This window comes from Brachyhypopomus gauderio, chromosome 8 (genome assembly GCF_052324685.1).
Source record: "Brachyhypopomus gauderio isolate BG-103 chromosome 8, BGAUD_0.2, whole genome shotgun sequence".
NCBI classification, from domain to species: domain Eukaryota; kingdom Metazoa; phylum Chordata; class Actinopteri; order Gymnotiformes; family Hypopomidae; genus Brachyhypopomus; species Brachyhypopomus gauderio.
In genome coordinates, this window is record NC_135218.1 from 24,542,601 (window position 1) to 24,559,933 (window position 17,333).

At 45.0% G+C, this 17,333-nt stretch overlaps 1 protein-coding gene across 4 annotated transcripts in view; it reads left to right on the forward strand.

The window, feature by feature from the left end:
* The window catches only part of LOC143522062 (synaptogyrin-1-like), a 33,981-nt gene that overhangs the window by 10,051 nt on the left and 6,597 nt on the right, over positions 1-17,333 (forward strand). Inside the window, exons 2-7 of one of the 4 annotated variants that reach the window (XM_077015733.1) lie at positions 5,100-5,337; positions 6,469-6,614; positions 13,918-14,048; positions 15,565-15,715; positions 16,499-16,585; positions 17,115-17,253. In XM_077015733.1, coding sequence (XP_076871848.1) covers positions 5,100-5,337; positions 6,469-6,614; positions 13,918-14,048; positions 15,565-15,715; positions 16,499-16,585; positions 17,115-17,253 — 892 coding nt within the window. Of the gene's footprint in view, positions 1-5,099; positions 5,338-6,468; positions 6,615-6,875; positions 8,905-12,591; positions 12,731-13,917; positions 14,049-15,564; positions 15,716-16,498; positions 16,586-17,114; positions 17,254-17,333 lie in introns of those variants that run through there. The other 3 variants (XM_077015730.1, XM_077015732.1, XM_077015731.1) reach the window with 3 other exon arrangements.

Below are 17,333 nucleotides of genomic sequence, written 5' to 3' on the forward strand. Positions count from 1 at the left end.
ATCTATTCTGGTCTCATTGGTCCACACAATATTATTCCAATAGCTATTTGACTTGTCCATGTGATCTTTAACAAACTGCAGACAGGCATCAGTGTTCTTTGTGAAGGACAGTGGTGCCATGCACACCACTGTTGTTTAGTGTTCTGATGGTGGACTCATGAACCTTAACCCTAGCCAATGCAAGAAAGGCCTTTAACTGTTTAATTGTTTACCTTAGGTTCAATTGTGACCTTGGGTTCCATTGTGACCTTGGATTCCGTTGTGACCTTGGGTTCCATTGTGACCTATGGTTTTGTTGTGACATTGGGTTCCAATGTGATTTTGAGTGCCATTGTGACCTCACAGACTATTCCACACCATGCGCTTGTCATGAACTTTGTTGGTACTGAGGAGGGTCATAATGATCTTGAATTTCCTCCATTTGTACACAAGCTGTCCCAGTGTGGATTGCTGGAGTTCAAACGGTTTAGAGGTGCTATTGTAACCTTATCCAGCCTGACAAGCATCAACAACTATTCTTCTGAGATGTTCAGAAATGTCCTTTGCTCATGCCATGATACACTTAAACAAACATGTTTTGAAGACCAGACATTGCTAGATCCTTGTTCTTTGAATAAAACAGGCTGTTCTCTTACACCTGATTCACACATTGTGGACATCACCTGATCTAAACTTCATCTTCTATTGATCTGCTAACCCTAAAGGTTCACATTCTTCCGCCACTCACAGATATGTAATATTGGATCATTTTCCTCAATAAATAAATGACAGAGTTTAACATTTTTACAAGTCATACATTTTTACAAATATTTTTTAGCATTATTATTATTATTATATTTTTTAAATATTTGTACCCCTCAGTGAAGTTTTAAAAAATCATAGGTTCATATGATTCACGTTCATGGGTCATTTCCTACATACCGTTCTATATTTCATTCAGACCTTCACATTGTGTCTAGATCACTCTAAATTCACTCTGCATGACAAAGTGAATCAGATTTTCTCAATAATTCAGGTTGACCTACAGACATATAGACCCACACTCGCTGAGAGATGAGATGAGCATTTAGTGCATTTGAGTGTGTGTGCATGTGTGTGTGTGTGTGTGTGTGTGTGTGTGTGTGTGTGTGTATGTGTGTGTGCGTGCGTGTGCGTGTGCGTGTGCGTGTACGTGTGCGTGTGTGTGTGTGTGTGTGTGTGTGTGTGTGTGTGTGTGTGTGTGTGTGTGTGTGTAAAAGAGGGCATGCTAAAGAGATGAGGAAGAAATCAGAACCAGTAGGTACTGGAAGGAACAGTGTTACGGTTGCAGGAACAGGGTGAGGGTTGCAGGATCAGTGTGAGGGTTGCAGGAACAGGGTGAGGGTTGCAGGAACAGGGTGAGGACTGTAGGAACAGGGTTAGGGTTGCAGGAACAGGGTTAGGGTTGCAGGAAAAGGGTTAGGGTTGCAGGAAGAGGGTGAGGGTTGCAGGAACAGGGTGAGGGTTGCAGGAAGAGGGTGAGGGTTGCAGGAACAGGGTGAGGGTTGCAGCAACAGGGTGAGGGTTGCAGGAACAGGGTGAGGGTTGCAGGATCAGGGTGAGGGTTGCAGGAACAGGGTGAGGGTTGCAGGAACAGGGTTAGGGTTGCATGATCAGGGTGAGGACTGTAGGAACAGGGTGAGGGTTGCAGGAACAAGGTGAGGGTTGCAGCAACAGGGTGAGGGTTGCAGGAACAGGGTGAGGGTTGCAGCAACAGGGTGAGGGTTGCAGGAACAGGGTGAGGGTTGCAGGAAGAGGGTGAGGGTTGCATGATCAGGGTGAGGACTGTAGGAACAGGGTGAGGGTTGCAGGAACAGGGTGAGGACTGTAGGAACAGGGTGAGGGTTGCAGGATCAGGGTGAGGACTGTAGGAACAGGGTTAGGGTTGCAGGAAGAGGGTGAGGGTTGCAGCAACAGGGTGAGGGTTGCAGGAACAGGGTTAGGGTTGCAGGAACAGGGTGAGGGTTGCAGGAAGAGGGTGAGGGTTGCAGGAACAGGGTGAGGACTGTAGGAACAGGGTGAGGACTAGGAACAGGGTGAGGGTTGCAGGAACAGGGTGAGGGTTGCAGGAACAGGGTGAGGCTTGCAGGATCAGGGTGAGGGTTGCAGGAACAGGGTGAGGACTGTAGGATCAGGGTGAGGGTTGCAGGAACAGGGTGAGGGTTGCAGGAACAGGGTTAGGGTTGCAGGATCAGGGTGAGAACTGTAGGAACAGGGTGAGGGTTGCAGGAACAGGGTGAGGGTTGCAGGAACAGGGTGAGGGTTGCAGGAACAGGGTGAGGACTGTAGGAACAGGGTGAGGGTTGCAGGAACAGGGTGAGGGTTGCAGGAACAGGGTGAGGGTTGCAGGGGAGAGTCAAACCCAGTCAGACCGTCATGGCTTCAAAGACATCTGTGTATTTCAAATGGATTACCATCAAGTGACCTTGGGAAGGGCGTGTGTACGGGGTGTGTGAGACGCCAGAGATGTGGGATATGGTCTTGCCGTTGTTTTAGCCACCACCAATATTTTTCCTTTTTAAATGTCAAAATTTCTGTTTTTCACTGTTGTTTTCCCGCACCTACACTGTGACGGCTTCTCTTGTCTCTCCGGGTGAGACTGGCATCATCATGTTTTGCAGTGAGAGTAAATAGTGTAAACACTGCTACCTGATGGAAGGGCTCAACGTGGCGTCTACATAAAGCAGCACTGTAATGTGCTGAACCAGCATAGGAGGATAAACCTAAAGAATCCCTCTTTCTGGTTTCCTCTTTCTGGTTTTCTTGGTGCAATCACACACAGACACACACACACACACACACACACACACACACACACACACACATTCACACACACACACACACACACACACACACACACACACTCGCACACACTCTCTCTCACACACACACACACACTCGCACACACACACACACACACACACTCGCACACACTCTCACACACACACACACACTCGCACACACACACACACACACACACTCGCACACACTCTCACACACACACACACACACACACACACACGCGCACACACACGCACACACACACACACATACACACACACACACACGCACACACACACACACACACACACACACAAACACACACGCGCACACACACACACACACGCACACACACACACACACACACACACACTTAAGCAAGAGAGACCTGGAACTAGAGAAAAGGAGTAGGATGTTGATGCAGGAAGAGACACACAGCTAAAAAAAACCAAAAGAGTATATCCATCTATCTTCAGGCCTAGTGGTTGAAGCAGGGCTAATGATTTTATGAGTGTGTCTGTGTGTGTGGGCGTGTGTAAATGTGCACACATGTGTGGCAAGAGGAGATACCCAGTCAGTCATACCCAGAAACCAGCTACTTCCCCAGGGACTGTGCAGACCTGATAACCAGAGAGAGGGAGGGAGAAGGAGAGGAAGAAAGACAGAGATGTTGAGAGGGAAGAGAAGAAGGGAGGGAGACAGGGGGAGAGAGAGAGAGAGAGAGAGAAAGAGAGGAAGAAAGAGAGGAAGAAAGAGAGATGTTGAGAGGGAAGAGAAGAAGGGAGGGAGACAGGGGGAGAGAGAGAGAGAGAGAGAGAGAGAGAGAGAGAGAAAGAGAGGAAGAAAGAGAGATGTTGAGAGGGAAGAGAAGAAGGGAGGGAGACAGGGGGAGAGAGAGAGAGAGAGAGAGAGAGGGAGGGAGAAGGAGAGGAAGAAAGAGAGATGTTGAGAGGGAAGAGAAGAAGGGAGGGAGACAGGGGGAGAGAGAGAGAGAGAGAGAGAGAGAGAGAGAAAGAGAGGAAGAAAGAGAGATGTTGAGAGGGAAGAGAAGAAGGGAGGGAGACAGGGGGAGAGAGAGAGAGAGAGAGAGAGAGGGAGGGAGAAGGAGAGGAAGAAAGAGAGAGATGTTGAGAGGGAAGAGAAGAAGGGAGGGAGACAGGGAGAGAGAGAGAGAGAGAGAGAGAGAGAGAGAGAGAGAGAGAGGGGGGGGGGGAGAAAGAGAGAGAGACATATACCAAGTGAGGAGGAGGAGAGAGAATATCTTCTAAGAAATCCTGAGCTAGACAGCGATGATCTTTTCTCTGGGTGTTTCAGTGAGGTGTAGGTGCACATACTCTAAGATAGGAGTTTCCCAGCTGGGCACTGTGACACCTGCCAAAGGCACCCTGCTATCGCTATAATCACCGCACACACACTCACACACACCCCGCAGACACACACAGATGCGTACACAGCGCACACACACAAAGAAAGAGACACACATGCGCACACACACAAACATACCGAAGGAACAACATCGCCACTACTGCTGGCAAACAAATGCCTGGAGCGAGATACACACACCCACACACATGCACACTGAAACAGTCATTTTCCCTCGGGCCAAACAAAATGCTGCCCCTCAGAGGGAGGGAGTTGAGTGTTCGCCTTCTGAAGTTAGAAATGCAGTAAAAATAAGAAAAGTTTTATAACTGAGGAACACAGTGTGTGTGTGTGTGTGTGTGTGTGTGTGTGTGTGTGTGTGTGTGTGTGTGTGTGTGTGTGTCGGGGGGATACATTGTCAAATACTGCTCCAGGTAATAAATAATCTAAAACATAACAAGCTTTTGGAATTGTTTCTTTGTAATAGTTTTCTGTTCAATTATGTTTCCATGTAAATTCGTAAACAAACATTTAATGCAAAATGGTAGTTGTCTATTCTGAGAAGCTTCACTTCTCCATTCGGGTGGTTTGAACTAAAGAGGTTTAAATGTGTTGTGGTCTGTTCTGCTCCATCAGTAACTCCTTTCTCTGTCTGTTTAGCAACACCAACCCTGCGTGTGTTTCTCTCAGGAACACACAACCTCACATCTGCTATGGACATGGAGGACTTTATTTTTGTACATGTGTGGGTTTCACACATAGCAGTCAAGGCTCTGTTTAGCAAACCAGTTCTGAAAAATGTTTGAAGCAAAAGTTTGAGAAGCAAGTGGTGTCTGCGTCTCTCAAATAAGCACAGTTAGCAGTAGATATGTTAGCACAGTAGACGGGCTAACACAGATCTCTCTCTTTCTGTCTCTGTGTCTCCCTCTCTCCCTCAGCTCTTCTCGTTAGTTATATTTGGCTGCATTGCTAATGAGGGCTACGTGAACCGGCCCGATGAGGTGGTGGAGTACTGCGTTTACAACCGAAACCAGAACGCGTGTAACTACGCCGTGGGGATGGGCACTCTGGCCTTCCTCTGCTGCATGGCCTTCCTGGCACTCGACGTCCACTTCCCCCAGATCAGCAGCGTGAAGGACCGCAAGAAGGCCGTGCTCGCCGACGCCGCGGTGTCAGGTGAGGCGGCGCCCCCTAGTGGCGCAGAGCGGACACGGAAGACCTCTTGTTACTGGAAATCTGACCATAGCAAATTTTAGCATAATTTAATTTGTGAATTGGTGGGTAGGTGCTAGCCAGTATTCATTGTAGCAGATAAGTCTGGTGCGGTTAGCAAAGCTGAATAAGCTGGCATGCCCAGTGCATCTGTCCTCCAGAACTAGGGTTGCTATAGCAATCTATCTACTGGTCCCAAGACACACCAGGCTTCTAGAAACAGCGGGTTTAAAGGCCCCTTGTGGCGTGCAGTAACACTGCACTTCACCTCCTGCTTTCAGCAGAGCCAAACGGCCAACATGGAGTGTGAGTGGAGCTGCGTAGAGTAACAGCTTAGTGCCGTGTGCCCTGTTTAGTGCGTGGAGGATACAGGACACAATCACTGGCCTGACACGCTGCTAATAAACGCCATGAACAGACAGTCCTGCCCTGATCAGACATGGCCTCTGCTTCCCACTGACTCCTGCGTTTGCGTTTTGGGCTTGTGCCCAGGATAATAGGGCGATAAGGATTCACTTGGCAGAGTCATAAGTCATGGGGCATATTCTAAAGAACAATAGGTGTTTATGCACTGTATTTTAAGCCAGATCTCTCACACAAACTCAGTTAAACGCACACACACACACACACACACACACACACACACACACACACACACACATATATAAAAAACTAGCCAGCATAGTTATGAGGGTGTGAAAGCATTTAAAACGAACCTTTATATTGATCAAGATCAGGTCTTGATTTACTGACATTATTCATGACTGCCTGTGGATCTATATTATTACCTTACATACATGCACTGTTTATGCTCTGGATATCATTATATTATATTCTGGCTTTCAGTAGGGTATATATAACGATCCTGCAATGGGATTTAGAGATATCTATTTATTATGAAAATTCATAATTATTGACCTTTCTAATGATTATGATTATGATATAATTCTGATGATAATATCAGGTGGTGTAATGTGCATTCCCTCTCTCTCTCTCTCTCTCTCACTCCCTCTCTCTCTCTCTCTCTCTCTCTTTCTCTCTCTCTCTCTCCCTCTCTCTCTCTCTCTCTCTCTCTCTCTCTCTTTTTCACTCAAGCGTTCTGGTCCTTCGTGTGGTTTGTGGGCTTCTGTTTCTTGGCCAATCAGTGGCAGGTGGCGAAACCCGAAGACAACCCGCTCCGCGAGGGCGCTGATGCGGCCCGGGCCGCCATCACCTTCTCCTTCTTCTCCATCTTCACCTGGGTCTGTACCACACTCACAGTCCACCTTCTCCACCTGGGTCTGTACCACACACACAGACCACAGGGCCCACAGCAGCACACATCAGACCATAAGATACAGGGTTTGACAAACGTTGCACAGGTTCGTTCTCAAAGGTAGCATCTCCCGACGGGGATGTTTTTTTACTAGAGTTAGCCCTGAGATGCACTGATGTGGGTTCTTCCTTGGTGTGTGTATGTGTGTGTATGTGTGTGTATGTGTGTGTGGGTGAGTATGTTCTAGGCTGCTCTTACATGGTTTGCTTTGGAAAGGTTAAAAAATGTCTCTTTTGAAGAGGAATACGACAAATTGTTCCCCTCCCCCACACCTAACCTCTGACCTCTGACCTCTGATCTAACAACACATGAAATAGACTCGAAATAAACAGACACAGATACACATGGATTACCTACATGGATGCCCTTTAACCCTTGAAGTGCCAATCTATATTCACGTGACTATCTTTTATTCTTCGTATTTATCTTGTATTCATTACACTATTCAGTGCAATCTGATTATTAGTAGGTGTAGTGGTTGTTTGGGTGGGATGTCGTTGTATGCTGAGTCATGACACTGTGATCTGTTTTATTTCAAGTTTATTATGACATTTGTTTTGTAATTCGGGCGTCATTTTATCATCTGAGTCACATCTGACTTGTTTATGCAGTATGGATGTGATTTACAAGTAGGTGTGCCCTGTGGTTTGGGATCCTACCAAATGGATGATGCATGTTTATATTTTTTATCGCTAAGGATCTGTTTAGCCTAGGGTTTGTAAATTAATGCTTCCTGCATTCATCTACGTTCAGTCATGGGATCTGTATGACAGAGTTTGAGTCACGATTAAGATGTTAAGTGATGTTAAGTGTCACTGGTAATCTGTTCCTCCATCTTCTGGTGTGCTAATGATGCTCTAACCTCTCTCCTCCCTGTTCCCGCTCTCATCCCCTGTTTTTGTTCACACTGTTTAAACCACATTCCCCTGGTTTTCGGTTTTAAATCCACTGTTCTTATTCATTTTCCATTTGATTTCCGAATGATTTAAACCGAATTTCTGTCTTGTGTCCCCTGTTTTGTTTTTGTTTATTTATTGAACAAACCTGGTGTTATTCATTTGAACCTCATTACATGTGTCCATCTGTGAAAAAAAAAACCCTGTCTGTTGGGGTATGTTGGTGCCTTCCTCCTGAGGTCAGGCAGGACAGGCCTACCTGGCGTTCCAGAGGTATAAGTTGGGAGCAGATTCAGCTCTGTTCTCCCAGGAATACAGCGACCCCAGCCAGGACGCGGCGGGCCCCTACCGAGCCTTCACCAGCGGCGAGGACCAGGAGAGCCCCGGGGGGGGCGGAGCCTACCAGCAGCCCGCCAGCGACGGAGCTTTTGACGTCTCGGCGGGGTACCAGAGGCAGGATTACTGAAGGCAGGCAGCAGGATGGGTGCGGTGGTGTCAGAACCCAAACGTAGCACAGGAAGGAGACGCACAGCCTTTCCTGACATTTGTCCAACAGCCAGTACGTTTGACACAATTCGAAAAAAATGTTCTCAGACTACATTTTTTGCCTTATCAGTTCTTTTTTTCATTGTTCTTCTGTCAGCACAGCAATGTTGCTCTAGGTTTGAGTCTTTGTTTATGTTTAGGCAGAGGTGAAGTTAGCTTCTCAGTAAAGGCCTGCAGTCGACAATTTTGCCTTCAGCCTGAGCATTTGGGTTTTGCCCAGTCACTCGCTAATGATTGGTGTGTAGAAACATTGGGTATATTTGAGTATTGCAAAAATCTGGAAGTTACGTCTGTCTGAGACAAAAAATCTGCACTCAGTTTGCATTGCTCACACACCAATTGTGTGCTGGTGTAAAGTGACGCTCCAGTGGGAGGGATAAGCTTCAGATTGAGATTATGCCTATAGTCTTGGATTAACACCCCTCTTAAGGAAGTTCTGACACTGGAAAAAAAAAATACATTGAACTAAACGCAATCTGTGTTAAAAATATCTAGAACAGAATTTATTTCCATACCTGTACAATTTCATATTACACAATATTTACATGTGTGCATGTGTTCATCTGCGTGTGTGTTAGTCTGGTTGTAGATATGTATGTGAGTGCACATTACCAAGATTACGGATCCATCCAGCTCTTTTTGTTCTTGGAAGATCTTTGCATTCTTGAGACAGTGGTCACATCTAAAGGACAAATACTGCCGGCAAGACGTCTGATCACAGTGCCTCTGTCCGCGCTCTTCAACAATAGCAATGAAGTGTGTCATTGTGCATTATCTCTTTTGTCTCTCATTCTTTATGTGGTGTGGGCACGGACAGTAAGTTAGCTAAAGGCTATACAGATCTTTAAATTACTTGGGTATTGACTGAAGACCGGAGGTAAGTTCTAGTTCAGAAAACAAAACGTCCTGCCGTGATTTTTATATCACCCGGTTGATGTTTAGTAATTAATTCTGTCTGTTGCTTTAGCTAATTAGGAGATGGACGAAGTAAAATCCTGGGACGGACTTTTATTTCGTAAACCTGAGCTGTCCATTCATATGGAGTGTTTCAGTCATTTGTAACTCTACCAGCTCAAGCACTTCACGTCTGTTACCTTCATTCACAATAGTACTGTCATATGTGAATAGTCACAAAGCTAATCAAAATAATACATCATTTCCTGAGGTAAATTGCTGAATATGTAATATCATTCCACAGAGTTTGGGATAACACAGCCAGTTTCCCACCAATCAAGCCACGGTTGCTGACTAATTTATGTGGTCAAGTGAGATTTTGCCTAAAAGTCCATATCTTGTCAGAGACTTTGCTAAACATGTAAAGTACCCACTGGGCTTTGATATCAGGACTTGTATTTTATTGTGTTGGATAGTCTGATTGTTATTTCAGAAAGTCCATACGGACAGACCCCAGCTTTAGAACAGCTTAGTATATATATGTAAATCTGTAACTGAATATAATGAGAGATCATTATTTTAAAGATTGTCCTGTGAAAAGTATGTACACAATTTTGGTGTAGTTTTATGTCCCCCCTGTATGTCTGTGAACATTTTCCAGCATTTGTTTATGTTCATGACATATGAGTTTATTTTGGAATAATGATTGCAATCAAAATACAAAAGAAAAGAGTTGGAAGACCAAACTATATAAAGATATTTAGGATTGTGTGACCTTATTTGTGTTATTCTAGATAGCTACAGAAAATGAAAACCAGTTTACCTAAGTGCTACTGTTTTTGATGTGGTGGATTTTAATCTATACACACAATAAGAAATAAATAACCAAATCACTTCGTCAAAGAATTTGTTGTGTTTTTTTAGTTGTAAATAACCTATTATAAAGGGGATGTTTCTAATTCTACATCATAAATTTAATTGCCAAATATGACAATTCAGATCATTTCAACTGGGACTATGGGCCACACCAGCTCCCCTGACATCTTTTAATATTTAATTTTACAAAATGTTTACATGTATTTACAATTTATAGCACTGTGCCAGTAGGTGACACATTCATAAACATCATATTTAGTAGAGCCAAAATAGGAGAAAAGATGGATAATAAGCCTCAAACATGTGTCTCAGCAATAAGTAATCTTTCAATTACTCTTCACCATATGAAAGTTCAATACTGTTTATTTACTGACGTGTAGCAGCCTGCAAGTTTCAGAGATTCCATACAAAATCTATTTTAGATACGTCCACCTGCATGTTGGGAGACTCACACTATGGAGTATAAATTAGTTCATTGTTACGAATTGACCAGGCAGAGAGGGATCCAAATGCGGAAGAACACCGCTTTTATTGAAATGAGACGCTGGTACAAACACAGGCAGGTGAATCACGAGTACTAGGACTAGTAGCAACAGCGTTTTCTTGGCGTGGTCAGGACGGTCCAGGGTCATACCGGGGGAGCAGAAGTCAGGAGGTACAGAGGGACTAGGCAGGAGACAAGGTCGGGGACGTAAGCGAGGGTCAGAACACAGGAAAGCAGACAGGTAATAGAACGGCTTGGTACGCGGCATGAGTCGGCAATACTTCGCGACTGAGACGTGTTGGGGAAGGTGTATAAGTGTGACTGAAAGGGGGCGTGGTAATGAGGGGCAGGTGAGGCTGGTTAGGGAAGATCAGGTGGCATTCCTTACATTCATTTGCAGACTACAGAACTATTTTATTCTTTATCTCTTGTGAGCTGCACTTTATAGATAAAAATGAATAAATAATTCACTTTCATAAATATTGTTTTATGTTATTTATGTTAAAATTTTACAGGTTCATTTTCAGGTTCAGGCAAACCAATGTAGTTTGTATAATGTCATATTCGGCCACAAGATGGGGGTAAAATAAAACGTTTCACTCATCTTGGTACCTACGTATCTAGGTGTCCAATATTTGTCCTTCGGACCAGTTAAACTGATGGACCATTTATGATGTGATCTGGTGTAGAGGTCTGCACTCCCGCGGTAATCCCGCGGGTCCCGCGGGACCCGACAGAATATCTTGCGGCGCGGGACAGAATTTAATTGTTATTGGCGGGAGCGGGAGTTGAATTAGTCCAGGCGATGCGGGAGCGGGACCGCATATACGTGTAGAAAAATCCCGCAAATTAATAGTCTAGAAAATTATAATAATAACAACGCAATGATTTCCATGCATAAGGAACAGGACGAAAACAACTAATCATTCAGTAAGTAAGCAATAAACTAATTCAAAATATTGGCTAAGCAACTGATCACGTGAACATGAAGTGTGCGTCATTTTGATACAGAAATGGCAGAGACTGTAGACCAGGGGTGAGACATGGAGTGCCAACTTTAACATGTCCAGTCAATGAGTGTGCCACTATGGCGGCGAGTTTAAATTGTTGACCAAGGAGGGGGGGAGGTGTAAATCGACACAAAACGTATTATATCGCGATCGATCGCCAAGTTTAAACGCCTCCGCCGTTCGCGCGAGGTGTGCGTGCGGAGTCGCGCGCTACGGTCACTCGCGAAAGTATAATCCATTAATATAATAATTTATATTAAAATATATATTTTTGCTGATGCTGGTCCAGCGTGTCGCGTGCCAGTGACTATGCCTCGGTGTGCCAATGGTGGCACGCGTGCCATAGGTTGCCGACCCCTGCTGTAGACGGTCAACCAGTTTCAGCTGTGGAAAATTCTATTAAAACAGGCGAATACACCACAATTAAGCCAACTACACGAAAGTCTGATGTATGGAAGTCATATTCCATTGTAATTAATGGAGATGGAAATCGGCTTGTTGTGATACATGTCAGAAAGTGTTGGTGTACGTCATCTAACGGGATGTGTTTGGACTGTGATAAGAAATGGGACAGCGCGATCAATCGCTATATTGCTGTTTTAATAAATACATAAGAAAATTTCAAGTACTAAATCTAATTAATTCAATTCATATTAGGATTGCGGGCGGGGGGCGACAGAAATGTGTATGTGGTGGGCGGGTGCGGGATTAAAATAAGCGATTTTTTGGCCGGTGCGGGCGGGAGCGGGATTAAAACAAGCAGGTGTGGGCGGGAGCGGGATTAAAACAAGCGATTTTTTGCGGGATTAAAAAAGCAGTCTCGCGCAGACCTCTAATCTGGTGTGAGAAAAATGTTATAATGCCCATTTAGTATGTATGATCTGCTGATGTAATTCGCGTGTGTGCCGTGTGGTCGCGTATACCTGTGGGTGTGGTATGCAAATCTATTTGTAGAAGCGCGTATACCTGTGGGCGTGGTATGCAAATCTGTTTGTGGAAGCGCGTATACCTGTGGGCGTGGTATGCAAATCTGTTTGTGGAAGCGCGTGTGCCTGTGGACGTGGTATGCAAATCGGTTTGTGGAAGCGCGTGTGCCTGTGGACGTGGTATGCAAATCGGTTTGTGGAAGCGCGTATGCCTGTGGACGTGGTATGCAAATCGGTTTGTGGAAGCGCGTATGCCTGTGGACGTGGTATGCAAATCTGTTTGTGGAAGCGCGTATACATGTGGGCGTGGTATGCAAATCTGTTCGCGGAAGCTGCGCGGCTCTAGCGCGCGCCATAAAAAGACACTTCCGCTCAAGATGGCGGCGCAGCGGAGGACTCTGATGCAAAGTGTAAGAACGATCAGGTCGTCGCGTTTTCCCTTTGTACAGTGGAGTATCGCCACATAATCTAATCTGCAGCTAAAAAAAAGGGCGCTGTGTTTGTGTTCATGACGGTGTCGAGTACAGCGGCACGAACATAAACTGAATGGAAACCTTTGTCGTCGCCTGTTAGAATACAGCGTCTGCCCAGTTAGCTCAGGTTAGCCCGTTAGCACACTGGGGTATCCACGACGTTAAGACGTTATAACGCGTCGTCAGGTAAACACACCTGTGCTAGACAGCTAGCTAAGCTGCATAACCATTTGTGAGCAGCTAACTTGTCTGTCTAGCCAGAGGTTATGTAGTTAACAGGGTAACTTAACTTTTTATGGACAGCTATAGTTAAGCTAGCTATAGTATATAGGTAGGTATACATTGCGACTATTAATCTCTATGTCAAGTGTTTGGGTTTGTAAAATATCGTCTCTGGACGTACATAGCTCTCTGGGTTCATAAACAGCACTATATACATTTGTTCAGTCCTCAGGGAGAACACAGCACACGGGTGTGTGAATGAGCTCTAAAGTAGTGAAATACAGAAGGAATAAGATGCGTCTTAAGACACATGTAGGTGCTCTTATCAGGAGAGGTGTATGAGTAATGAAAACTACGAGAGAGAGAGGAAGAGAAGGTCTAACTGAGGGACACTCACAGATAAGGAGATGAACAGTGTGTTCTGATTGAGGGTCACAGACAGTAAATCACAAACTACCACATAATCAGTTATCTGGACACTCTGTTCCCCGAGTCCCTGCAGCTGTGAGAATCAGATGTATTTTGGTGAGGTTTTGTGATTTACAGAATACAAGGCAAAGTGATCTTCTGAGTCCAGCAATATGCTCATTGGGCAAAGACAGGAACAACCTGGATGCACTTTGTTGTTCCCTGTTGATGCTTTTTAAGATCAAACATTGAAAAATGTTCATTGTGTTATTCTGTAAAGAAGAGTGTGTTTAAGATCTCTGCAAAGCTGTTCTGAAATAAATAAAAAAAACTTTAATACACTTGTATGACATTATTCCATACATCTGTCCCAACCAAAGCTTAGCACATTTACAAATTAAACGTCCAGAGCATTTTTTTAGCATCATTAGAAGATCAGTGGTCCCCAGCCTGCCACAAAGATGTGACCGCTGTGTTTCTTCCTGTGGTTTTAGCACCCGAGCTGGACAGATGACCTGCCGCCGTGCCAGCAGTGTGGCGTGGGCACTGCCCCTAACTGTGTGTATGGCCCCGAGGGCAAAAGCAGCCAGAGTCACCCTAATGAGGACTGCCACTTCCTCTTCAGGTGAGCCGCTGCTGCCAGTCCCTCGTCCCGCCACCCAGGGCACGCAGCGTGGCACAGTGGTTTCCTTCCCCTCCGTGATCGATTTGCTTTTAATCACGATTAAGTCACATGTGTCTAGAGAAGGACAGACACTGATCAGGGGGACTAGAGCGCCAGGACTGTGTAATGGATCAACAGTTAGGCTCATGAATTCTGATCTGAATTTTGAATTGTTTCATGTGTTGCCTGGTGTCATCTGTTGTCTTTTATTGTCATAAGGCATTTTTTAAGCCCAAATGAGTCAGGGATGGTGGTGGCATGGCAGTTAAGAACAGCAAGATGACCAGGAGCTGGTTTTCAAACAAGTTTCAAGTTAAGCATTTAGCATTCAGGTTCACAAACTAAAACAAACGGGAGAAAAAAAGTCATGAAGGACTTTGTTAAAGGGGTTATGACAGCAGTGAGTTTCAGTAGGTCATGCTCATCACCTACTGACTGCAACTACTTTAAGACAAGAGAAACAGATTTTGTTGCCTAAATTAGACAAGATGCTCTTGTATCTTTTCACACTCTGAAGCAGAGTAAATGCTCTCATGTATCATGACTGCATCTGAAACCCCTCCCTCTTAGCTCCCAGTCCCTCCCCCTGCCCCTCTATGTTTTCTCCACCAAATCTCTCAGTCCTTCATTTGGGGTCTCCTGATCCTTCGTTTGGGCTGCTGAGGCCACCCCGGGTTCCTTCTTGTTCTCAGAATTCATTTCCTTCCTCTGCTTTCGCCCCCTATGCCATAACTCAGCGGAAGGTGTGGTCTGCGCTCCTAATTTACAAAACCAAGAACACCGAGGTTTGATAGTAATCACCAGAGGTTATTGACATCCACCTGAATCACTGACTGAGCCGCTCTGAATCAGAAAGGAGGCTGCGAGTGACATTTTTATGTCTCTCGAATTGGCCACAGTTGTGCTGCAACATCTGCAGACTTCTCCTTATCTGGAGCACGTTGCCTTTTTTCAAGGGAACTGGTCGTCTCTCGGCTACATAAGATAAAACGCCAACCCTGAACACACCAGCTTCCTTAATATTCCCCTGGAGCCAACGCTCAAGGCTCAAGTTAATCTGGCTTTATTTTCGCAGTAACAACGTAGCACAAAAACAGATCACGGCCTCTTCTCAGCCAGCCAGGGTTGACCATGGCAAGAAGAACATTAAGCTTCTCAGAGTGGATGAGGGAGAAACCTTGAAAGCATCTAAGAGTCAAAGTTGACCGCTATTCTCCTCTGGGCAACACTAATGGAATTATTATCCTTTTTTTTACACTGGTTATTAACGTACTTATGAAATGCTGATGATTACTAAAATGATCATGATTTATTAAAGGTTTATGTAGGAACTATTGACAGTTGTATTTCTTTTACTATGAAACATTGGGGGGTTTTGCGGAGTTTCTCAAGAGTACCAGCAGCTTGGTAGCTGTGGAAGCACATGCATCGAACGTTTGATTGATTCATCTGAATAATGCATGCTGCTCTCTTGCAGTACGGAGTGCCTGTTCCTGTATGGCGTGTTCAATGGTTATGACAGCAGCTACGTGGCCACCTTTGCGGCCCAGTGCCTGTCAGCAGAGCTCCTCCTGGACCAGCTCAACTCCGGACACTCCGACGCTGACATTCACCGCATCCTCACGCAGGTAGAGGGTGTGGAACAGGTTCCCCGGCACCCGCACATACTCAGATCTACTCGGCAGGCCCTGGTGGCTGCTATCAACCTGTTACTATTCTACCAGGGGAGTAGTGGTTGGTAAACTGGCCCAGTTTAAATGTGAACGGCCTGTATTAGAGCTGGTGTGCTTAGGAGAGAGAATTCAAAAACAAAAACAAGAAACATGTATGGTCCACAAACCCAAATCCAAACAGACATGACTGGTTTGCTGGCTTATGATATAGCCTCAGTGGTTAAGACGGGTTTATGCATGGCAGGTCCATGTTTGTGGTCCTCTGGCCAAGTGAGTTCACACGACTCCTTACATGTCCTGCTAACCCAGTCCAAGGAAGGAGTTCTGAGCCTCAGTCAAACAACACCAGTCTTGTTCTTAAACTGCAGCAAAACTGTCAGACTATGCTGTCTTAAAACAGTAGGGCTTGCTCTTCTGAGACAGAAAATAATTTTATTTAGATTAGCTATTCATCATGTTTTTGATCTGATAATGATCTGTTTTTAATAACATATCCTGTGTCTGACTCTGGTGTTGGTGATCTAGCATCTCTTCCAGATAAGAGTCAAGTTACATAGGAAGCTTTTATCAGACAGCTAAGAAACACTTTAAAGCATTTTAAAGGTTTTCTGAATGTCTGCTATACAGACATTGAAACCATACTGTGGATATCTGCGTGGGTGATAATCACACGGTTCAGGCCGTCCAGATGTTAATGAATCACTGTGGTCATTGTTGGCATCTCTTTTTTTTTTCAAGGCTTTTGACGTAGTGGAGAAAAGCTACTTTGAGACCATCGATGATGCACTAGCAGAAAAGGCTAACCTACAGACACAGCTTCCTGAGGCAAGAGTACACACACACACACACACACACACACACACACACGCACGCACAAAGCTTGTAGCCTTCTTGTCCCTCACACACACACCTTCACTAAGAATTTGAATACACAAATAGTAAATTCCTTTGCCGGTTCTGCCCACGGGGGCAATTTGAAAATGGGCTCTGATGTCACGAGTACCTACATTCTGTGCGTCTGTTGCTAGGCACGGGTCAAAGCAATGAAAAGTACTGAAATTAAAAGCATGCTTTTGACTCACCGCACTCACAGGACAAAGAATAAGTTATTAGAAGAATGATGGTGAAAAAGCGGGTTTTTCTGGTGAAGGACACGTGTTGTTTACGTATACGCCCGGTTTGTCAAAGGTCATTCATTTATTGTAGTTTTTCATTGATACTACGCATTTCTAAATGTCTCCACAGTAGTTGGTATTCATTTGTATTTTAAGTAGAAGTTTAAAAATGACACAACCTAGCATCACTAATGACTACATTAGTAGTGAATTCTGGCACTGTTCCTGTTGGCCTACAGGGGGTGCCGTTTCACCAGCTGCCTGCTCAGTTCCAGAAGATTGCAGAGAAGCTGAAGAGTTTGGAGCAGGAGGTGTCAGGAGGAGCCATGGCCATCGTGGCCTTAATTCTCAACAACAAATTGTACATTGCTAATGTGGGTATGTACAAACATGCGCAGCACACACACATGGCGTCTTCCACGTCGGAGAAACAGCCACGACTTCAGCCGAATGAAGCA